At 39.7% G+C, this 24,206-nt stretch overlaps 1 protein-coding gene across 11 annotated transcripts in view; it reads right to left on the bottom strand.

Annotated features, from left to right (window-relative positions):
- The window catches only part of RALGPS1 (Ral GEF with PH domain and SH3 binding motif 1), a 100,822-nt gene that overhangs the window by 59,367 nt on the left and 17,249 nt on the right, over positions 1 to 24,206 (bottom strand). The window contains exons 1-10 of one of the 11 annotated variants that reach the window (XM_065695636.1): positions 20,700 to 20,835; positions 15,744 to 15,864; positions 11,709 to 11,802; positions 8,748 to 8,874; positions 6,260 to 6,367; positions 4,085 to 4,135; positions 1,487 to 1,570; positions 1,273 to 1,362; positions 844 to 936; positions 275 to 401 (exon numbers count right to left, since the gene is read on the bottom strand). In XM_065695636.1, coding sequence (XP_065551708.1) covers positions 275 to 401; positions 844 to 936; positions 1,273 to 1,362; positions 1,487 to 1,570; positions 4,085 to 4,135; positions 6,260 to 6,367; positions 8,748 to 8,804 — 610 coding nt within the window. In that variant the 5' untranslated portion in view covers positions 8,805 to 8,874; positions 11,709 to 11,802; positions 15,744 to 15,864; positions 20,700 to 20,835. Of the gene's footprint in view, positions 1 to 274; positions 402 to 843; positions 937 to 1,272; positions 1,363 to 1,486; positions 1,571 to 4,084; positions 4,136 to 6,259; positions 6,368 to 8,747; positions 8,875 to 11,708; positions 11,803 to 15,743; positions 15,865 to 19,553; positions 19,772 to 19,804; positions 19,969 to 20,089; positions 20,266 to 20,699; positions 20,836 to 24,206 lie in introns of those variants that run through there. The other 10 variants (XM_065695640.1, XM_065695631.1, XM_065695635.1 and 7 more) reach the window with 10 other exon arrangements.

Here is a 24,206-nt window from a genome sequence, read left to right as displayed (position 1 = left end):
TGAAATGCAGTGCTCTTGTAAATGCTGTCCTCTTGATGCCTTCAGGAAAGACACACTTATATTTTCAGATGTCAGTAATGCACAAAAATTCTGCAAGTCAGAGATCCTAGAGAGTGTATAGCTTAAAAACCTTAATCAGATCAATTTTTTTAAAATATGAAATTAAGTGAACCATACCTTCTCTCTACAGTGTTCTGCAGGTGCACAACATGCTACATTAGTGCTTGGCAGTCAGAAGGAACTCCAGATAAATAAAGTAATTGCTCACACTCACCTAAATATGGAATAGTAGGAACCATTTTTAAGCTTCTAATATACTCTCGTGTCCTTTTATAATTATCTTCCTTAGAGAGTAGATAGTCTAACTTCTCAAAGGTGGTCTTGTCTTTACGATTCAAAAGCTACAGAGAAAAAAAATGAAAGAGAGCATAAAATTTTAAGATGAATCCACACAAAAGAAAACAAATAATAAAATTTGTTGAATCACACACAGTAAATGAAAGCACAGTCAAATTAGGATTAAATTCATCATTATTAATGCTTTGTATTTGTAATAGGTCTTTATTCTTCCTTTCTGGCAATGTATTAATGTTTATTAATAGAAACACAATTATTTGGATAATGGGATACTGATACACACCCTGTAAGAGGGTCTTCTAAGATCACTTATGAAGTTCTCTCAAGTATGTAAACAGTGGCTTCTAGACCAGACAGGAAATATTAATGTATTTTGGTACCGGAAAACCAGGACTATAAAGAATCTTCCAAAAATGCAATCTGACAATTCATAAGAACTCAGAACCCAAACAGGACCAAAAAGACAATGGTCAAGGAATAACTTACGGCCCAGGTTTTGGTCAGTCTGAAGATGGGTGCACTTTGCAGTGCTGACACCACAGACATAAGAGAATGAAGGTTATTCAGTTCCAGAAGCTTCTGAAAAAAGGGAATAATAGCTTTTAGCACATAAAAAGGGGAAGCAGGATTGATTAATCTCAAAATTGCATTAATAAAATATGAAGTTTTACTCAATGACTGCAGACAACACTAAGCAAAGGTACAAGATTAATTACATGGAACTGGGCAGTTTTATTTAATCAAGTAAAACCGATAGATGTCATATCTCTATCTCATTCTTGTGGTACAACATACCAATTATGCTAAAAAAAGAACATTAGCCTTTGTAATCCAACAACAGCTCACAGGAGCAGTGCAGAAACAAACAAAAAGGAAGTAGGATTTTGAATGATAGTACAAGAAATTTGCACTTACTTTAGCTATTTTCACAAAATGGCTCAGTATTTCTGCCCTTATTTTTAAGGTCTGTGCTGTTAATATTTCTCGTACAACCCAAAAGCTGACCTATAAAGTAAACACATACAACAAAAATATGCTTACGTTTTAATTCATAGTTGTTCTATTTAACTTTATACTAGAAGACAACTGTCAAACAGTACCTGTTCATCACAGTAATCAAGTCATTTACCTGGTTAAACCTCCTAGTAAAGGCAACGACATTTGGCGCAAGGATATGTTTTTCTTTCTTATTCCATCCACAGCTTGCTAGTTCCTAGGAAACACATTTAAAAACTGCCTTACAAATCCATAATGTTTAAAAACATTTTTTAGTGAAAAAACTGATACACGACAGAAACAGCTATCAGAGGATTAGTAAAACCACTTTCATGACTAGTCTAAGCAAACACTTCTGTGTTTTCCTGATGTATATAAATGACGTGATTTGTGTGTTCCCTGATACTAGAAAAAATAGACATTAATATGCAGATACAGAAAGCCTCAGCAAACAGCCACAACTGATGGCTCTGAAGTTTCATTCTGTATTGAGTATTTCAGTCCAGGGTTCCCTCATATGAGCAACTCAGCAGACACAGGAGTAAAGGCTTTGTTAGTTCTTCACCTTACCTGGTTCAAAACTGAAGCTACAGCTAAACATATCAATAAGCAAAATTAGCAGTAGTTAAAGAGTACAAAATTCAGCAGTGCAACTAGAGGCAGCAACCTAGCTATTGTTCCTGAATGTCATCTTCATTATTACACTTAGTAGAACTTGCATGCATACACTACAGCCAGAAAGAAAACGTCAATTTTCCAACAGCTATTTCAGGCAGTTGCAAATATATTTAGACAGCCTGGCTCTTTTTAACTACAGATTCAAGTTACCACCTGTCTATACAGTCTTTATATTCAAATGTAAGAAGAGAGATACATGCGTACTGGAAATGAGTTCTCCTTAACACCAGTTCTAAGTCACTCTTCCGTTTTTAGAACCACAAATTTCAGTTTTAATCAAAATGTTCAACTTTCCAAATGTATGCTATTTACTTTAGATGCCTTCACATGAAAAGGCAGAGACAGCCAAAGAGAACTCTGCCTCTGAAAAGCACTTTGTACATTCTGATAAACAGAACACACTCTTAAGATGGGGAGGTCTGCATGTTCCCATGTGAGCACCACGAAAAGCATTTCCCGTTCCAAATGTATTTTGTATCCCAATGTTCCAGCATTTAAGCCTTCTGCAGATAAAAATGCCAATTCACATCTGTCAAGACGCAGATCCTCCACGTGATCTCGTCTTAGGAGTCTGGAAATCACATGCTGATGTGGAAAAATCTCAGTCACTCTAATAGGGACAGCAGAATTTACATTTATCAGAAAAATGAAGAGGTCAGTAACCTAAGGATATTAAGCAGTTGCTAAAGAGCTAGTGAGCAACAATGGAAAATCCTGTGCATGGTAAAATCATTTGACTAGGTTGAAAATTTGGACTGAACAGGAAGATTGATAAGAGTAAGTGATCCAACATGCCCCTGCTGAATTTTTTCTAATACTGCTAAAATGTACTGTGTTCTAGAATTACACTTCATCTTTTTATATGGAAGGATGCAGGCAATTTCCTCGATGCACACAGCCATAAGAACCTTTCTGATCAAGCGTGCAAGAAAACCCTGAAATTTGTGGAGTCTGCAGTTTACAGAACTTTGAAATAACAAAACCAAACAGAACAAACCCTAAAAGTTTCCTAGAAACGTAAGCATAGTTATTTCTGCTGGCGAACAAAGAGTTGTTAATCTTATCAAACTCTTGGAAAGGAACATGCAGATGTGTTTTTTAGTAAAAGCTCAATCAAGAAGCAGAAAAGCACCTCAGTTACATCTAGGTTTAAAGGATGTTTGTGTGAAGTAAGTCTTGGCAACCAGAACTCCAAAATCTTAAGTCTTTCCATCCATGCATAAGCTCACATTAAAGACTAAAACCTGAAGAAAGACAATATAATGTTCTTCCTCCAGACACAATATTCAACAACACGTTAAAGCAGACAGCCTAATGGTTGCTGACTAATGAGCTTCTTCCACACAATACAGGAAGGAAAACTGAGAAGATAGAGTTCTGGTGTAAAATGGCAGACAACCATATGCCCATGAACAATGCAAGAGACACCAGTTACCTACATGAAACCCTGCAGGCCTCAGTGAGGTAGTTTATTAAAGGGTATCCACACTTACAGACACAGAAGAATGAGTACCTCAACTTGATTTAAAAGGCTACAAGGCCTCAAACAAATGCAGACAGTTACAGACTATAAATAAATATTTGATCTGAAGAGAAAATTTTAACCTTCTTAGTTTAATAGTTTACCTAATAACAAGAGGCAGGGAGATGACAAATACACAGACTGTATCCTGCTTTAAAACCTAGTCTTACAGTTGGCAGAACTTCACAATAGAAACAGATGTTTATTTTTGGCAAACAAACAATTAAGTTGCATTGGTAACTGCAGTAACACAAAAGACAACTAAAAACTAATAGTTTATAGCAACTTCTACTTAGTCACAGACCTGTATTCTAGCAGAAGCTGAAAATACAACGTTGGGTTTTTTCTGACTATTTCTCACTAAATTACATCTACCTGCCAACCAGAGTAGCCCTTCAGGAAATTTCAGTCCCAGAAAGCAAAATGAAGCAATGACAAATGGAAAGAAGAACAGCAAATCAGTATTTTGTTTTGCTATGAAATTTTATGGCACAGTTATTTCATAGCAGTTAAAGCAAATGCAAATCCTACCTCAGGTTGTATAGCTTTAAATACTGGCATATCCATCAATGTAATCTGGCTCTGCAATAAAGATAAGTAATGTAATATGAAGAGCTAATAATCATGTATTTACATCTGTCTTTTAGTAATTACACACTACAGATTCTCATTTTCTCCACAGACCAGAACTGACCAGACCCGAATTTGGCTTCCCCTGTCCAGGCTGACACATCACAGCAGAAACTCCACCATCCTGAGTGGCTACATGTCATTACATTCTCTTATATCTACCAGCTGTAACTAAGTGAAGGCTTGCAGTACCTGCAGCAGTCTAAGAGGTAAAACTTAAGTTTGAAAGTCTTTTTGTTACGTAATAAAGGGCCCAAACACTAATGGCAGGAAGGTTTATTTCATTTCACACAGAAAGCATCATACATTTTAAATTCACTAGGCTGGAAGACAATAAAGCATTATGATGTGTTAATTAGTTATGACTGGAATATGCTTTAAAGGGGTCATACACACATTTTCAGTCACCGATGAGCTCGTCCTGATGAGACAATGTAATGCTTTTTCAAAGCAAATGACTTTGAAAATACAGCATTTACAGAACATTTTTAGCATCAGAGTGATAAAATATTTGAATTGCTTCAGTGACTGAATGACATTGTGTATTTGGAAGTTAAGTTTATGTTTAACCAATAGGTTAGACTGTGAGTGTATAAACCTACATAGCTTTTACCTTTGCAATTTACATGATTTAATATGTAAAAGAAACTGGCAAAAAACACTTATTTGGATCTTTCCTCAGCAAAGCTACTCTAATGCCCATTCTGTTAGGCTAAACCCAAAATAGCAAAAACTTGCTAATCCCCTCTCAAACTGGACCTTTGATCCCAATGATTAAGAATTATAACTATTTAAATGTAATTTTAATAAGATTCAATCAAAATCACCAAAAAGGCAAAAGCAAAATTCAGTAGCAGTGACCAGCCAATGGTCCTTCTGTTGTATATGTGATTACCACCAGGGAATTTCTCCTCTGCTCCTTCTAAATTTTATAAAGGAGCACAACACACTAAATTTGGAAATGACCTTAACTTGGCACCAATCCCTTCCCTAAATATTTATATTCAATACAGAGATCCCATCTTCGATAGCTCTCTGTCCTGATGTCCAGTGACTGTACTAACTACAGTAAACCTAGACCAGTGGCTATTTTCTTTCTCCCCAAATGAACTGCTTCAAGTTATCTGAAGCATTCAGACTACTAGAGTCTTGAGCAACAAGAAATGATATGTGGAATTCACTGGCTGCTATTATTTATTGAAAACAGAAATGATCTGTTGCTCTGTGTGGAACAGAAGCAGTAAACATCACTTGAGCTGTCAACAAAAAAGAATCACAGCAAACCAAGTAAATGGTTTTAATACAACACAGGGAAAACAGCTACTCTGGCTAAGAAAGCCTTGGTGTTAAAAGTTCATGTGCCCATGTTAAAGTCAACATCACTTTTTTTGTGAACAGGTATTACATAAACTTACACCAAATGAAAGAAACATTGCTTTGATGCCCAGAATATTAACAAAAACACTGAACAAATTTCAGTAGCTTTCATCCTCACTCCTCCATGCTACTAAGCAAGTTAACCTATAACTTAAAAACAAAGGGGCAAGCACAAGGAGGGTACTGGACTTCTGCCATATGTGCAGTTCTGCTTTGGGTTTAGTGCTGAAACTTTGTTATTAAGGAATACAAATTGTTTCCTCTCTACAAGCTTCTTTCCTGCTTTTAAGAAACCAATTTTTCTGAGAAACTGATGTTTCAGCACTAAAGATGAGCATTTGTGGTTTCAATTTTATAGATAGATATATTTGTAAATATATATGTGTAAAAAAGGAATCAGGCTGTGGATAACTAACATCTTTAAACCTACGCTAAGGTCTTCAAATACACTAGAAAGAAATTAAATGGCTTTATACAGAAAAACAAATATGTCTGGTCAGGCCAGTACTGAATTATTAAATTCTAATACATGCTTATTCTGTTGAAGTTCATACAATCAGAAACTGGTTTTCAAGAACTGTGGAAGATCATTTAAAAGATTTTTATTTTAAGAAAAAAGTTTCATGCATTTTTTAATATCCTGCGAGCCCTGAATATATAAATATATAATAAATAAATGCAAAAACCATTTCTACTTACTGCAAACTCCTCAGGAGTTACTTTCAACACATCAAATACAACTGCATCATAGCTTTTATTGGCATAGTCTGAACTCCGCCCTTCCAGAGAATCTGAGCTGCTACTACCCTACAAAGAGAAAGTATTTGGCTTATCTGCAGAATAATAAATTTCATGTCAAATTCAGAAAATAAATACATGTAAAAATATTAAGAAATGACAAGCAAGTAAGAACTTCAAAAAGCTTCAGGCACTGAGTTATAAAATTTAGTTTACATGGTTCATCAATGTTTCCAACTCATCTTCCCCTGCAAAAACAACAGTGGCATTCAATTTAAATAAGTTTTCAGTTTTAGAAAGCCATTTTTAAAATCATGAACTAGATAAAAAGCGTTGTCACACAGAAGGAAACATGTTGGAATCTTGAAGATTCATATTGAATAGAAATTGTAAAATTAAATATGCAAGGTAAAGAGTGGCTAGATCCCAGTCATGCTGCTCTAACCATAACATAATGAAAAACAAAAAACATGTCACACCCTGAAATTTAACCCAGTGTAAGCTGCAGACTACTTTAGAATAGTTCTGTGTGTGTCTTGCCTTAAAAATTAGTGCCTTGCATTCCTTTTGAAACTTCTTTCCTTGGGCTCCAATGCAGGCACTTGAGGCTCATTCTCCTTTCTTCAAGGATAATGTGATTTAATAATAATAGCATTATTTTTCTCTTTTTTATCTGCCCTGGGTTCAGCAGCAAGTAATTTTTTGTCCATTTTAGTAGCTGGCACAGCGCTGCGTTGTTGACTTTCGGCCTGGGAACAGGGCTGATAACACCGATGTTTTTAATTACTGCTCAAATGTTTGGTCTGGCCAAGGACTTTCTGAGCTTCATGCTCTGCTAGGGAGGAGGGAAAACCAGGAGGAAGCAGAGACAGGACACCTGACCCAAAGTGCCCAAAGAAGTATTCCATACCACAGCACGTCATGCCCAGGGATGTAACAGAGAGTTACCCTGAAGGGCTAGGACACTGCGGAGGTGGACTAGGTATCGGTTGGTGCTCGTTCGGGCTGGGGGGGGGGAATTATCAGTTGGTGGGTGGTGAGGTGTTGTATTCTCTTCCTTTGTTATTTCCTTTATCATTATTACTATTGGTGGTAGCAGTAGTGATTTGTGTTATACCTTAGTTACTAAACTGTTCTTATCTCAACCTGTGGGAGTTGCATTCTTTTGATTCTCCTCCCCATCCCTCCAGGAGCAGGGGGAGGGCAAGGGGTGGGGGGGGGTGAGAGAGAAACAGCTTGGCTGACTTGCCAGCAGGGTTTAAACCATGACATTATCTTAAAACTACATACTGAATAAAAACTTAGGCATGTAAAGTCTTAAGCCCTTACACCTCACTGAGGTTATTTGTGTGCTAGAAGAACATTGTTTTCAAAACAAGGTGTTTTGGAATCCTAACTAATTGTGACTTGTAATTCTCACTTAAAACTGACTTGGTAGCAAAGAAATATAAGGTGATAAATGAGATCTGATTATTTTTCTTTCCCTACAAAGTATCTGGGGAACTACTGATTAGGAAGCCTGACATTTGTACTTGGCAAAACCAAGAAGAGAATAAAGGGGAGCTGGATTCAAAATGTGATCTTGAGAGAATGAAAACCTGTTTCTGTTAGCCTGAGGGCATTTATACTATGCTTGAGAAAATAATCCTCTGCAAAGCACAGCTGTATTATGTACTTTTTATTTTGCTAGAAGACTTTTAAAGATCAGCTCACTACTGAAGCAGCTGATTTGTTTCACGAAAATCAGGACAACTGCTTTGACAGGATTAAGTTCTGTGTGCAAAAGGCATAACTACCATGGAAAAACTTGCTTCACACAGCTCTTCAGCTGTCTGAAGAGATGAAAGGTTTCAAGCAGGGAAGAATTTCAACAAAATGTTACCTTTTTTAAAAAGCAAAAAGTGCCTTCAATCATACATGTGCTTTACTGGGCAAGTTTTACTGTAGCTGATTTATAGTATTTCATCATAATATTACATGAAAGAGAGAAACCAGAAAAACTCAGCAGAGAAACTAATTTTGAACAGTCTTCAATTGGCTGTCAGCTGTGCACAGCAGCTCAACATCAAATTAGATAACTTTTAGAAGCAGCACAACAGAGCTGCCTGGTCTTCAAAAAACAAACCGACTGGAATATTTCTGACTGGCTCTGTTTAGATGGTATATTACATTGCTCCTAACATATTAGTAATAAAAGGCTGCTGTAAGTTACAGAGTAACAGGTCAAAAATCCTATTTCAGACTAACCTAAATGAGTAACCATCATCAACAACAATAAAACAAATTAGTTGTGAACATTGAGAACCATGGAGTGGTGTCAAAAACTACACCCATTGCAAGAAAAAGGACTAACATGACTAGTAGTGGAAGGGGCTTCTGTGAAAAGTTGAAGCAAGTCAAAATGTTCATTTTGATACAGGAGCTGACAAGATTAAGAAAGGAACCGTACCTCTGGAGTGGCGGAGGTGACCATCACACTGGCCATGAGCTCATTCCTTTTATACATGCTCTCCCCAAGATGCAGGAAGTTTCAGCTCAGCCCGCACTGGTGAGACAACATGATGAAGACAGAATTCCTGCAAAGCAAATACATTTATGAGGATAAATTAATAAAATTTCAGAACACTTAACAAAACAAGATATTTCATCATCCTTTCTCAGAGAAAAGGACTTCAGACATAAGACTATCTCAGGAGCTAGAATCCCTTTTATCTTTCAGGTACGAACTGTGAAAGAGTGGAACTATTAACTTACTGAAAATACTGGTGCTTCCTCACTTTTTCCTGTTCATCACTTGAATTAGTCTCAAAACCGGGGATTTGAGTCCCAGTATACCTTCCTAATGTGCAAATCCTAGTTGCAGCTGCTTAGACCTCAACTAATATCTATACAGACAGATGCACCTGAAAAAGCATTTTATATCAGGCCCCAAGGAACAGTTTTACAGAGAAGAGAACTGGCTAACATCATCCTTCTTAGCTGGAAGGATGAATCTCAACGATCTCTGCTAATCCAGCAACAGCACTGTCTGAAGTGAGACTTTTTCCAAACCGGATTAAGCAGACAGAGGCAGTTCCAAATTGGCTTCAAGTATGTGATGTACCTTAAGCTTCCTCCAGAAACCAAAAGACTGGCCTGCAAAAAATTTGAGTATGTGGCACCATGAAAAAGCTGCCTCTATCCACTTGGATCAAATAACCTGTTCCAGAATCTCTAAGTATTTAATGAACACACAGAAATATAAAGTGTTTAATGAAAACTACTGTTGATTACAACAGTAATACTCACATCTGAAAGAACCATTCAATCTTGAAATAAAGCACAAGTAATTCTGAGACAGTGTATTCCTGACTATTGAACAAAGGGAAGCATTAAGTATTTCTAAGTATTTATCTCCTTGCTATCAGGAAATCAGTTTTCACCATCTTGGATACATGTCATTATACACTAAACGATATACACTGTACGGACACAGGCGGATATATATTAGCAAACCTATGTTGCATCTCATTCAGAAAAAATAGAATTTGTATACAAATAGGGAAAACTAATATGAGAAAAACTATTATTATAGACTTAATGCAGATAGAAATGGTACTCATAAAAGAATTACACATTTTTAAATAAAATCACTTAACTAGTGACAACAGATACTTCCAGAACACTGTCACCCAATGACAACTGCAACAGTCCTTTTGGTCAAAATTTTACATAAGGGGAAGTAAAGGAACCCTGAGCAATTTTATTTTCAAATATACACAAAGAAAAATTTGACCATAAGACTGGTGAAAATTTACAGCTAATAAATTATAATGATGTAGCAGAAATTTTTCAGATACAGCATGTGCATTTCTGCATGTGTACAAGCGTGTACATGCAAAATCTAACAAATGCTTATAGAACTACCAAGTCAGCTCAAGCTCTAATTCATTTTAAATTGAGAAAACAAACAGCGTATATGGTTGCTGCATCATTCCCCACAGCACACATGGAAGGACCTTGAGGCAACCACTGCCACAGACTCCCAGGTACTCTTCCAGCAAAATCTGCAGGTCCTCAAATAAGCAACTTGGGATTCTGCCACATCTCCCTTTGCATCCTCACCCTTTCCCACAACCCTCTGATCACACAAACAGGAAAATGCTAGGAAAGTAAGCAGCTGAGAATAAAAATAACCTCCTATTTTACTTCCTCGATAAAGATGAGGTCTTCACCCTACCTGTCACCTCCACAAGGCCTTACATGACAAAACAACTCTCCCCGCAACCTCATGGGCATACATGAAACAGACTAGTAACTCTATTTCAAATACTGCCAGAATCTCCTCAGTTAAACTTGTCAAGAAGCAATTTCCTTTATCTTGTGTCTTGATAAGATTAACTCATATTTTGAGTACTAACAGACTGCAAAGTATTTCTAAGGTCTGGAGTTGCTCCCATTAATCCCCTTAGAGATACTGAAGTGGAAAGTAATTTTCATGATGTAACTTCTTTAAAACGTGGCATTTACATCAAGGCCACAAAAATATACTCGTCTCCTCCTTCTCCGCCTTTCTGACTCGGCTTTCCAGAGTGCGGGGGCTCAAAAATGCTCTGAAAGGGGAAAGAAAAATCCCATATGTGATCTTGTATCCTGACCAAGCTCAGTTTTACTCCAAGTTTTAACATTCAATAAACCAGAGAGACAGAAGTGCTTTAATCTCTGAAACAAAAAGCACTAACATACTTTTTTACCTTTCAACACCCAGTACATACAAAAAACTGCAAGACACTTTCATTCAAAATGGACCAAAATAGATACTTTTCCCCCCCCCAAAAAAATGTTTCAAATATAACACAAGCATTAAAAATGCACTGCTTTATCCTGTGTGCATGGCTTCTCCAAGATTCACATCTCCTGTGGAAAAAAGTTCCTTGTTTTGCTACCTTGATGAAAGTCACAGGGAGCAATTATGCTTTTAACTTAAGTCCAAGAGGTTTTTATTCTACTGAAATCACCCAGTCATTTGAAGTATTTCTGCACTTGCTATCACAGAAGGTATTACTCTGCAAATGATGTACCAGTGAAGCTATTACTAAGCATGTTGTAACAAAAGGCTGTCAGACTTTATGCAGAAAGATATTAAAAATAATACCAAAGCTACTCCCCCATACTGACTTGTTGGCAATTAAAGGTAAAAAGTCAGAAAAATGACATGATTTCTTTTCATTGCTTTTGCAACTTGCTCTTTCAAGTTGATCAGGTTAATCATTAAAATCATGCCTTATACAAATAGTGCTAAGAAAAAAAATATCAAAACAAAGAAAACTCCTTATCTGTTTGTAGGGAAGGTTCACAGGTACATTGCAGTAGATCTCATTCATAGATTGCCAGAAGCAAAGTGGATAAATCACGATGCAAACATACATACCACCAGAGGTTGCCTGTTCTTCTTTGCCAGTTTAACAAACCCATTTAGATATGTAGTTCTCACTGAAGCAAGAGTGAAGACAGTGCAAAAACAACTGAAAAGAAAAACAAAACAGAAACCACTACCATCAAAACTGAACACAAAAGTAATTCCTGTAGCCATTATTTTACCAGCATTTGTCAAATTTTGGTATTTATGGCACATAAGTGACATTCTTTGAAAGCGGAAATGCAATTTTACATTTCTGTTAGTAATGTGCATGTAATCCAGTTACAATGACCTAAGTTCATTCTCATTTCCAGTTACCCAACTCACAAGAAAGTCACTAAAAGGCTCTTAAGCACAAACACCACCTCTGGCCAAGGAAGTCCCTGTGCCCTAACACCTGAAAGCTAGCAGAGCTACCTGAGGAAGTCACTAACTGTTCACGCTGCTCTCAGCAAATATGAGAATAACCATGTAAGCACCCACCGATAACTAGTGTTCTTACTAATTTTCTTGCAGAAGGAAAAAATACTGAGCTAGACGGCTTTCAATCAGACCTGGTACTGCTCCTCAGAGGACATGCTTTCCAGAATGTGGTATCAGAATGATTGTCAGACTGTCAGATTGTCAGCAACCAAGATAAGAGAATAAGGAATACTGGAAGAACGTTGCTTTTTACCTCCAGCAAGATCAACAATACACTATCCCACTTCACTAACAGTTGCCACAACCTAAGGACACATTTACAATAGACCATACAGAGCTCCATATCAATTCTGAATTGTTCTTCACCGTTAGACTTATTTTCCTCTTTCTTCATTCCAAAACTATTTCTCCAGATGTTTACCATTAAAACATTTCTTTCCTTAATGAACCATGGACAAAGTCCATATTCAGATGCTGTGGGCGTAGAGTACAGATGAGAATGTTAGCACAGTTAACATACTGGAAGAGGAAAATGGGGTTGTATTATGAAAACAGGATGAAAGAATAATGTGGCTACACTTATGCCCCCCTCTGCTTGCATTCAGCCACTGATGTGAAACTTGTATCTACATCACATCCAGCTTCAGCCCAGAGGCTCATAAGGGTGAACAAGTCCCAGTTTTTTGTGTTACTGCTAAATAAAAAGACAATTAGCATCAAGGTATCCAAAACTATGCATTGCTTGTTCTCCATATTCCACTAAGTTTATTTGGTTTAATATTATCATTTTAATATTTAAAATAGAAGAAAAAATAAATTTTCAAAATCCTTCTGAGTCTGAGACATTACAGCTGTTTTGTCATTGCACCAACAGAGCAAGTCACTGGAAAGATTTCTAGAAGATAATTTCTTTAAATCTTTCAAAGCAGCAGCTGCTACGTGTTATGTGGGTACTTGATAACCCAGAGAAAAGTTGATGTACAAATGTCAAAAGCTCTGAGCAACACCAGTATAAAACCATTGTACTCCTGACAGCATCCCCTCACAAAAGCTTAGTACATTCAAACATTACATCATACCTTCACTTTCCTCAGTGCCCCTGCCCGGTCAAGTATCACCTCTCAAACCCCATTTCTCATCCCTCACGTGTGATTTGTGCAAAGTGGAGGAAAAAGACCACATCTCCTATAGCAAAGGCAGAAATGATCTGTGTGAACCCCACTTCCTTCAGAAAATAGCAATGTTCATCTGCCATTCTGAGTCCTTTCATGAAAACACTGCATGCACAAAGGCATATGTGAGATTGGACAGTCAAGTTGCCTAAACAGTCACAACACTTTCTGTGAAAAGGCTCTTTTCATTTCAAAAGTCCTTTTGAAGTACTTCGACATTAGACCTTGGTGGCCATTTTGTACAACAGGAAAACACTGAAATCTTCAAAAGCCTGGATTTAAATAGTAATTGCCAACAGTTTAGTAAGAAAAAAGCAATTAGGCTGTAGAAGATTAAAAAGCCATTACATTTATACAACTAAATATCCTTCTGAACAAAAACTGTCTTGCATATTTTCAGTATCCATTTCACCAGAAATTGCCTAATACATTTCATTATGCTTTAGGCAACAGTACCACCTATAGATAAAATAGGCCATGACCAGTTTAATAGTTTCACACACATTCCTTTCTGAGAAACTTTTTACTATCCTGAATGAATAATAATGAAAATGTAATGGAATAACTTATTATTTTCTATATAAAGCCCTATAAAGGGGTGTGACAACATCCAATGACAATACACCTTTTGAAGGGAAACAGAACTCCAAAGTTCAGTGCAGCAGCTTGTACCATTCTCTGTTACACTACCAGCACAGACAGAAGTTGAACAGCACTAACAAAGTTAGTGTGTCCCAGACTTACGATCATTAGACCTCTCAATCTTCAGTGGACTGAAATAGGATTTTAACCAAAACTATAACAAGTATTATTAAGGGGCTGTGGCTTAACTACATGTTAACCCCGAAAATTTAACCACCCACAAAATGAAATCACCAAAATAAATATTCTTCAATTAAATGCATCCCTCCTGAGCAAACAGGCTGAAAACCTGATTCTTGCAGCAATAAGCTGCCAATCAATCAAGTCTTACTCACAAAAAAAGCAGATTCAAGGTCTCACAGGCCTGTGTGTGCAATCCATAATGAAAAGGCTCTTCATAGTCCTCCTAAACTGTCAAAATCTATTTCAAAATTATTAAATACCTCACAGGATCCTGAGTTGTTAAAACCATGGAAGAGCAGGAGGTTGACAATGCAGGTTTGAATGTGATCTACTTTTATCCCAATTATGTCCCATACATTTACTATACCCACTAACAACTGAGTTCACCCTAATGACCGTTTATTACATTTACAAGTTAACTAATAAGTGTTCTCTCCTCATCTCCCTAGTCAGCTACTTCTACCATAATTTACTGTATTAACAAGTTATGATACAATCAACACTAGTTGCGTAAGGAAAAGAAACATAGTAAAGTGCCATTTACGTAGTTTTAGAACACGGTTCCAGCGTTCCACTAGGTGGCAGCGACTCTTAACTTACTACAGGCTTGTTCTCAAAATGTCTTAAATCCTTTGTTTTAACATGTATACATACCTCAGAAAAGAACAGGTATTCATCTTTGATAGATTAAGAAATTAAACTGGAAAAAAGTGCTTTCTAGGTCTTAGGGGTTTATGCAGTTACTCTGAGAGTCTATTTTACAGCATCTCTTAGAAAAAGAATGTTGCTTTTTTTTCCTCCAGTGAGGAAGAAAAAAATAAAAAGACAAGACAAAAATAAAGAATGCCTTAATTGAAGACAAACAGATGAAAAAAACCTCCCTTTTCCTTCCCTTCCGATTTTTTCATTGAACTAATGCTGAGCACTGTGGTGGCAGAAGTTGATTTACAATAGTCCAGAAATTGGGAAACCAAAGCAAAAGCTTTGATGATTATTCATTTCACCCAACAAAATAATTGTTGCTATCCAGAACTAACCAGTTCTTCAGGTCTGAATCCTTCAGGTCAGTAGCTAGAAAACTGATGAGTGATGGACTTTTGAGCACTTGATGAAGCCTATTTTGAACATCCTTGATGAAGGAGGCAAATTCAAAGAAACTGAAAGATTAATATATAAAATGAGGGAGAAAGCACTGCTGCATAACACCAGAGGGAATAAAGTGAAAAATATTTCTAGGTTCACAACAGTAACAAAGCAATAATTGTCCCTAAGAAAGAACAAATAATAAAATAACCTCAAAGAAACAAACCCACAAGTTAAGAGCCTCCTCTCCAGCATAAATCCTACCTCATAAGTCATTACCCTTCTAACCTATGCTGATTACATAGGTTAGAAGGACAAGACATATGCTTAGCAGAGTTACACTTTAGTGGAATCTCAATAAAACAGTCACAGGAAAAGAAATGTCTATCTGCTGTATTACAGTAAAATACAATACTATCATGACTCTAATGGGTCTCTAGATTCTCTGAGCAGAAAAAAACTGACAGACACTTCTGTAATCTGTGGTATCAAACAAGTGAAAATAGGAGAATATTTGAGACTTTAATTACAGTTGCATACTTACAGTGGAATAAGGTGGCTCTGCACTCACTCAACCCATTTTGCTGCACACCTCCATTAGTTGGTTGTTGGGTCTAGTTCTGGCTATTCAGTAGGTTTCTTTCCTGTTTAAAAGCATGACATTCCTGTAAATTAATAGGAAACAGGATTGTAGTGACCTTTATTATATAACTTCGTTCTTCCCAAACTGTGTATTCTTTAGCTGAAATACGCACCCTGCTATTTTTGTTCATAGATCTCCCTCCCAGGTTTGATAGACAGCTCCCCATTCTAGTTTCGCTGGTATGTGATAAATCCCCAAACTCAAAACTAAACACATCACAGAGGGAAAAGCAACATACGAAGAATTTCATAATTAAATATTCTCCAAATATGTACCTGTAACTCTTCCTCACTCTGCCACTCAACATCCAAGCTAATATGGGTTTGCTTACTGGTTTTAGTAATTTCTTTCAAGATGCTTTATGAATGGTAAATGCTACTCATTCTCACTTCATTTTCCTCAAGACTTAACTAAACAAAGCAGAATGGACACAAAACCAAACACAATCATTCCTCATTTTCTGTATCAGCGAGTTAAGCCACAGCTCTTCACTAAACATGGTCAGCCACAAACCTGAGAAAATACTGTTTAGATAACTTAAGTGGTGATATTTAGACGGAGCCCTTCCCTTTTCTCCTTTTGCTTATATCAACTTTTACAACAGCTGCTTAAGAAAAGTATACATCAAATGAGAAGAAACTCGAAGACAGACACTTTCATGTGGAAGCTGACATGAAAATCCCATTAAAGCCCATGTTGTTTTGATAAAGCTAAAAATCACCGAGGATCACATGGTGTTACTACTGTGCCTCTACTGCAGTCTCTGTTCTCCTTCTACTGTTAAGGAGCCTTCACTTACAAAAATGTGTATCTTCTAGTCTTTAAATACATATAATTCTTACTGGCATCAGAGAAAGCTATCTTTTGCTAGAAAAGCAGCATCCACACACTGAAAACTTATCCAAACTGTGAGTATGCATACAGCTGGCACTCCCTGCATAAGAAAGGATCCTAGTTCATAAAAGAATCCAAATAACAAGTTACACGTGTTAGCATCCACTTCAGTATTTCAAGCAAAATTACACACACCATGTACGTTCACCTCCCATCTCAGCTTTGTCAGTCAGACTTGTTCCCTGGCAATTCAGTTTTTGCTTTGTGTCTGCCTGTGAGCATGCTCCATTCTATCTACTTCTTTCACTCTCAATGGCTTTAAAAACTAACTTTTCAAGTAAAAATTTGATACATCTGGAAAAAAAATTGCCTTTGCAAACTCTGTGATGGCAATGTCCAGTGTATCCAAACTTTTCTACCAGGCAGCATTAATTCTTCCTGTTTCTCCACCTCCCCCCATGCTGTTGATAAGTCAAAGGTCATTTGGTATTGAAGACAGACATCAATGAGGCAGATGAAAAGCATTTATCAGAAGCAGATACACACCCCCACCTCCTGATGTCAGCAAACAGAAGCTCATGAAAACATTAACAAACAGGGAAGAAAACAGCCTCTTGTTGGGAAAAAAAAGATGCATCAGTATTTGGAATCCTGCATTAAACACAACTGCTGCACCTTCCCACAGATTAACTGAGCAACTTTTAAAGAGACAACATTCATTCAAGTTGAAGCATGTGTTTCACAAACAAACACAGTAAAAATTATTTTTTATAATAATACAGTTATCTGCTATAGCTGACAAAAAGCTTTGAGCTATGGAGAATACCAAGGACAACCTACAGACAACATAGTGTGAGGTGTCCCTGCCCATGGCAGGGGGTCAAACTAGATGAGCTTAAGGTCCTTTCCAATGCAACTCATTCTATGATTCTGATTCTATATATAAAGGAATGACAGGAATCAGGAAAAAAAACCACTATAAAAATGAGGTAATTCCAAACCATATCTTAGACAACTGTAAAATAGTATAAAATCCCTATGTTTCATATTACTTGCTAAAGGAACTTTTAAAGCTTCCATTAACCTTCCATTTTCTTCAACTTCTTTGTTGCAACATGTTCTATAAACACTTATTTTGGAGAAATTTATGCAAAACAGGTAACTGTCTTCAGATCCAAACATAAGAAAACACATACTTTTTAAACTAGTCTCCTTTCTTACAAATTCTTGTACTTAAAGAGATGTGATACTTCCAAATATCTGACTGCTTATGAAATCAAGAGATGTAGTCAAAACAGAAAGTCATTTAAAGCAGCATAATTTAACTATGTCAAACAGTTTTTTTCTTTGGCAAAGGACAAAACTGGAATCTACATTCACATACCAGTTGCAGAATTAAACATTTAAAATGTGAGCGCACTAATTGGCGTAAACTCCACACCTAAACCTTCTTCACCTTCTGTCACTTCAAGATGACATGAGATAAACTCGGAACTTTTACTTTCCTTTTTCAAATGAGGATATGAAAAATGTGCATTATAATCAAGTATCACTTTCACCAAACGCTTTAGAACTTAAAATCTTCCCCATTCTGTCCACTATTTCCTTGTCTATTTATTTATAGAATTAAGCCTTTTTTTCCTGTAACACTGCACTGAGAGTTCATAATATAAACAAAGGTCACATGCAACAAAAAAGCAAAGCTCGTAACTATGGCCCCTCTTGATTCCTAGATATTGCCCTTTTACTAAAATAAGGTAAATGAACAGAAAAATAATAAAAGAACTTGGTTATAATAGGAGTTTTCTGTTTGTTGGGGGTTTTTGTTGTTGTTGTTTTGTTTTTCTCTTCAAACTGGTGCCACACCATGCGGGATAGGCAACACAGAAAACTAGTAAACAAGTGCACATAGTTCTATCCTTATTACACACACTTCCTGTCCTTCTCACACATGAAGAATGACTACTAGGCACAGCATGAATGCTCAGTGTGAAAACAGATCTGACTTTAAAAGCACCTGTTGGCCATAAAGGGCAGATTGCTACATTCAACTGCAATGTCTTTAAGGCAAGGAATATCTTTCCACATCGTAAAAGAGACCAACCCAGACTTAATTTTAAATTAAATTTTTATAAGGAGGCCTACCAGAAATCTGGAGAAGGACTTCTTAACAAGGGCATGCAGGGACAAGACAAGGGGTAATGGCTTTAAACTGACAGAGGGGAAACTGAGATGAGACCTTAGGCAGAAGTTCTTCCCTGTGAGGGTGGTGAGGTGTTGGCACAGGGTGCCCAGGGAAGCTGCGGCTGCCCCATCCCTGGCAGTGTTCAAGGCCAGGTTGGCTGGGGCTTGGAGCAGCCTGGTCTAGGGAAAGGTGTCCCTGCCAGTGGCAGGGTGAGCTTTAAGGTCTCTTCTGATGCAACCAATTCTGTGATTCTGTAATTTTTTTTTTCCAATAATAAGCCAGGTAAGAGATTATGTTCAATATTTTCAGGTACAGAACAACAGACAAAAGGCATGCTGCGGTTCTACAGCTGAAAAGTTCAGCAACAGTTCCTTCTCCAGTGTATGCCAAAACCTTTGACACGCTGAAGCCAGCCCAAAAATTATCTGAAGCGCTTTAAAAACAGATCTCAGCCAAAGTTCTTTAACAGGACTTGCACAGCATCCCTCACATGACATGCAAATGGTTTTCAGATTTATTCTGAAATCCCAGTGGAGGATGTGGCCAAACCCAGCAGGTTTCCACCTGCTCCCCCCACTACCCTGCTCGACAAACACATCCTCTAGAAGGGCTCCTCCCACTGCCCACCAAGCCTCGGGCAGCACAACACCGGGCGTCCCAGAGCGAAACACCGCAGCCCGCTGGGGAAATACCTGCGCGGGGCCGCAACAGCTCGCAGCAGTGGTGCGCAGGGCTGGCGCAGGCCGGGGCACGCAGCGCGGGCAGGGACCGCACCTTGGGCCCAGCGGCCATTCCCGAGGGGCCGCCGCTCTGCAAGGCCGCGCGGGCACCCGCCGACGCCCCTCAGTCAGAGCCCGGCGCGGCGCGGCCCAGAGCGGCGCTCACAAGGCGGGGCCTCGCGCCGGAGGCCGCGGCGAGCGGCGTTGATCCTCCCCCAGCGCACCTGCCCGCGGGCCGCGCCACCGCCGCCCGCAGAGACGGGCTGCGCCCCGCACCGCGCTCACCGCCCCTCCACAGGGCCAGGAGCCCTTAGAGCCGCGCGTCCTTGGAGGGCGGGCTCCGGCCAGGCCCGCCGGCGCAGAGCTCCGGCCACGGCACACGCCCGAAGCGGAGACCGCGACGGGCAAGCGGGCCGGGGGGGGGCTGCGGCGGACGAGCCTACAGCGGGGCGGGGCTGGGCGAGAGCAGCCGCCCCGCGCGGAGGTGAAGAGCCGGGGCCGGGTCCCACCTGTCCCGCTGGGCTTGTCCGCGTCTCACCTGCCCGGGAGCGGCTGCGCCCAGCGTCGCCTGCGAGCCTCCTCGGCGCGGGGACCCCGCCGGCAGCGGGCCCGGGGTGGGCCGCCTCAGGCCGCCCGCCGAACCGAGCCCCCCACCCGCTGCTGCCGCGGCGGACAAGGCCCGAGCCGGCTGAGGGGGGGCGAGGGGCGGGAACGGGGAGCACTGGAGTGACGGGCCGGACAGCCAATCGCCGCTGCGCATGGGAGCGCTAGCCAATCGGCTGCCGGGCTGGCGCTGCGCAGGAGGCGCCACCGCCGCCTGCAGGTGCGCTGCGAGTGCTGGGCTGCGGCCCCGCCCGCCCGCCCGCCCGCCCGCCGGCGGGCCCGGTCCGGCCGCTCGCAGGAGGAGCCCTCAGCGGACGGGCCCGCAGCGACACAGGGCGGCCCCGCGGGCCGCAGCCCGGGCTCTGGGCGCCGGTGTTGCCCCGCAGGACGGTGTGCCCGTGGTCGGTCCCGCCCGCAGCCTGGCAGCGGGCGGCGGGGCGGGTTCAGGCGCTCCCTGAGGGAACGCGGCCCGTCGTACGCGCAGAGGTGGCAAACGGGCTGTCTCCAGCCACTCACCCTGGCCGCGGTGCGGGTAGGAGCTCCTCTTCTGCGGTACATGGAAGAACATCTCGACCCCCAAACCGAGAGCGGGTTCGGGTTCACAGCCCAGCGACGGTGCGGGAGACGCCCGGCAGTGAGGCAACGCGTTCTCCCACAGCAACAGGCAGGGCTTTGCGGCCTCCTGAGCATACTTAGAAGAGAGAACCTTCCCACCGTGCATGACTTACCACATGCTAAACGCTTCACCTCTCGGCAGTGGTGCAGGACAGTGCTCGAAGCTACATGGCAAAAGCAAGGTGCATCTTTCTTTGAATTACAGCTTCTCCACAAGCAGTGGTCAGCGGGTAGGTGGTCTGCAAGCAGCACTGAAGGGAAAACATTTGCCCTGTGTGGTATTAGCTACATGCAGGATTGCTTTCCAGTGTATCAAATTGAACTGTGGTGTTAACACATGACAGAACAAAACCCTAGTGAGGGTACTCAGAGGCCGTTTGAGAGATACTATGATGTCCAGAACACGTAACTTGTCTCTCTTGTGGTTTAAGCCCAGCCAGTAACTCAGCACCATGCATCCGCTCACTTACATTCCCCTTTCCCCCTCTCTGGGTGGGATGGAGAAGAGAATCAAAAGAATGTAAACAACATGGGTTGAGATAAGAACAGTCCAATAACTGAAGTATAATACAGAACTACTACTACTAATAATAATAATGGTAAGGAAAGTAACAAGGCAAGAGAATATAAAACTAAAGGGGGAAAAGAAAATAAACACAACTGATGCACAATGCAATTGCTCACCACCCGCCAACCAATACCCAGCCTGACCCAAACAGCAATGGGTCCATTCCAGGTGACTTCCCTCAGTTTCTATACTGGGCACGATGTGCTGTGGTATGGAAAACCCCTTTGGCTAGTCTGGGTCAGGTGTCCTGTCTCTGCTTCCTCCTGGCTTCCCGTGCCCCTCCTCACTGGCAGAGCATGAGACTGAAAAGTCCTTGATCAGAGTAAGCATTACTGAGCAACAACTAAACCATGCTGTGTTATCAGCACTGTTCTCAGACTAAAGCCAAAACAGCACTGCACCAGCAAAGGAAGGAGAAAAAAGTAACTGTTACAGCTGAAACCAGGTCTCTCTCCAATCTCCCAGTTACTAAAGGAGACTAGAAGTAACTAGTAACTAGTTACTTCAATGACTATCAAGTCCAGAGAAGATTAAACACCTTCAGACATCCCAATTAAACGTGTGAGCTCTTTCCAAAGCAGAAAGATTCTATTTGAAAATACACTATAAAAATAAACATAGATTTGGGATCTGCTTGTGAATACTGATGCTCACAACTCCAATATCCAAATCAAAACCAAATGCACTATATGGAAAGGTATTTTCCCTGCACACTATACCACCAGAATAGCTGAAGAATTTAAACTACTTTTGTATGGATCTCCAGTCAGCTCGTAGGCATATGCAGAGTTGATCCTGTTGGTACTACTAAGCTACATGCGCTTTCCTCTAAAACTTCTAGCATCAGCTTCCACTAGAGAAAGAGTACAAGATCGTCTTGGGAAAATGTTTTCCACTCTGTCCTGTATCACAATGCCAGGACATTAAAACAGGAGTTCATGGGCTACAGTCCTCTTAAAATAACAATAATAATATATATAATTACGTATATTATAATATATATATATAGCTACTGGTATTTCTAAAGGATTCAGAAAAAAAAATCTGAAAGGTAGTTACTTCCTATCCTAATAATTATGAGATTCTGAGATTCCAAACTGATGCTTAAAGTACTGCAAAGTGATGTCTACTGCCACTGCCCAAATAGGTCTTGTGCATTACAGCAGGACATCCTCTGAAATCCTGGATATAAACACTGCCCTGCTAAGAATGGGATTACTTGGCAGCTGCTCCTGTTGAGGGTACTATAATAAACAGAGGTTGGAAACCTTTTTTTAGTTCCCGTTTCAGGTTTCTCCTATGCGCTGCACCTTAAATGATCCCTACGTAATTTATACTTTCAAAAACTGGCCAGCACCCTCTGGTGGAAAAAAATGCATAGGCAAGATTTAGGGTTGTACTGACCTGAGTTACTTGAAAAGGTTGGCAAAGTAGCCAGCCACATAATGTCACTTTGGACAATGCCATTAGCCAGGTAATTTCCCAAGATTTTAATATAGTGTTTCTGTCTATAGTTCAACTGACATTTGATTGAATTTTCTCCTAAATCCATGCGCAATACAATAGAAAGTAAGAAAAATGAACCAAATGAAAGTAGATCAAGAACTTGTTTGTTATTTAAGATTATAAAATATCAGTTTCAATAACTAAACTTTTTCCTGTGTGCATTTGTCTGTCAGCATTGCTTGAAGCTGATTTAGAGAAAACTTTTTCAAGCTTTACCAAATTCATGCTTTGGAAATAAGTTACTTTAGTTAAGCCAATACAATTCTCTTATTGGCTATCTGTGCTGAAGTAGCCTAAAGTATTTTCCAACTTATTAGGGACAAACTCTAACCAAGCAGATAAGTTGAAGTTTAACCACCCATACTGTACTATGGTACTGTAATTATTGCCATGGACTGCAACTTTAAACAAATATGAGCTACCCAAGGTCAGTGGTGTATCTCTAGATAGAACTAGATGAAGTTTGATTTCTATGCAGCAAAAATACATTGAAAAAAGGTTTACTAGACAAAAAGGAAGTCAAAGAAAAACCTGAAAAAATTGTAAGTGCTAAGTGCAAAGAATATCAGAATTATTCTGCTGGTCTAGAGACATCTTTTAAATCTTAAAATAATGTACACCACCACAGTTTCTCTTATTTCCACATCTTTGTGTGGACAACATGGAAAAAGAAGGGGTCCTTTAAAGGTACGAGCCAGTTTACACAGGTAGTTGACTTGTGTCATCTTGTATCTGAGCCCAGTGGAACTCCATGTCTCATATCAGAGGACTTCTGTCTATAGAAGGAGAGAAATCAATCTTAAGAGACTATTCAAATACTACAGTCTTCTGATGTAGTATGAATGACTCTTGAAGAGACAGACACTGTGCTTTACACTGTGTGAAATTTGATTGTAACATCATCACTTCAGCTTTGACTAGCATGACAAGTTTTGACCCATTAAACCTCCAAATACAGTTATCTAATCTTGTTGCTTTGGTCATATCCCTTAATTGTTTTCACAAGTTTTCTCTTCCAAAAGCAATTGTGTATCTTCACTTTTAAGGGCTTTTCCATTAATTCTCAATATATCTATTTTCTTATCATCACATTTCACTTATATCTAGCCAGAGTCATTATCCTTTACCTGCTTACTATGTTTTCAAACAAGCACCTTAGTACTGCCCCTGACACTGCTTTTTACTGATGAATTATCCATCAACCTTGCAAAACTGCCTCAAAAAATCATTCTTCATAGAAGGATGGGCATTTGTTTGGTCAAGGGCATTTCTCTAATGCCAGGTAGCTCCAAGCCCCATCCAGCCTGACTTTGTACACTGCCAAGGATGGGGCA

This window comes from Lathamus discolor, chromosome 15 (genome assembly GCF_037157495.1).
Source record: "Lathamus discolor isolate bLatDis1 chromosome 15, bLatDis1.hap1, whole genome shotgun sequence".
In the NCBI taxonomy this organism is placed as follows: Eukaryota; Metazoa; Chordata; class Aves; order Psittaciformes; family Psittacidae; genus Lathamus; species Lathamus discolor.
The sequence above is the reverse complement of the archived record's forward strand: the minus strand, read 5'-3'. Positions and strand labels throughout refer to the sequence as shown.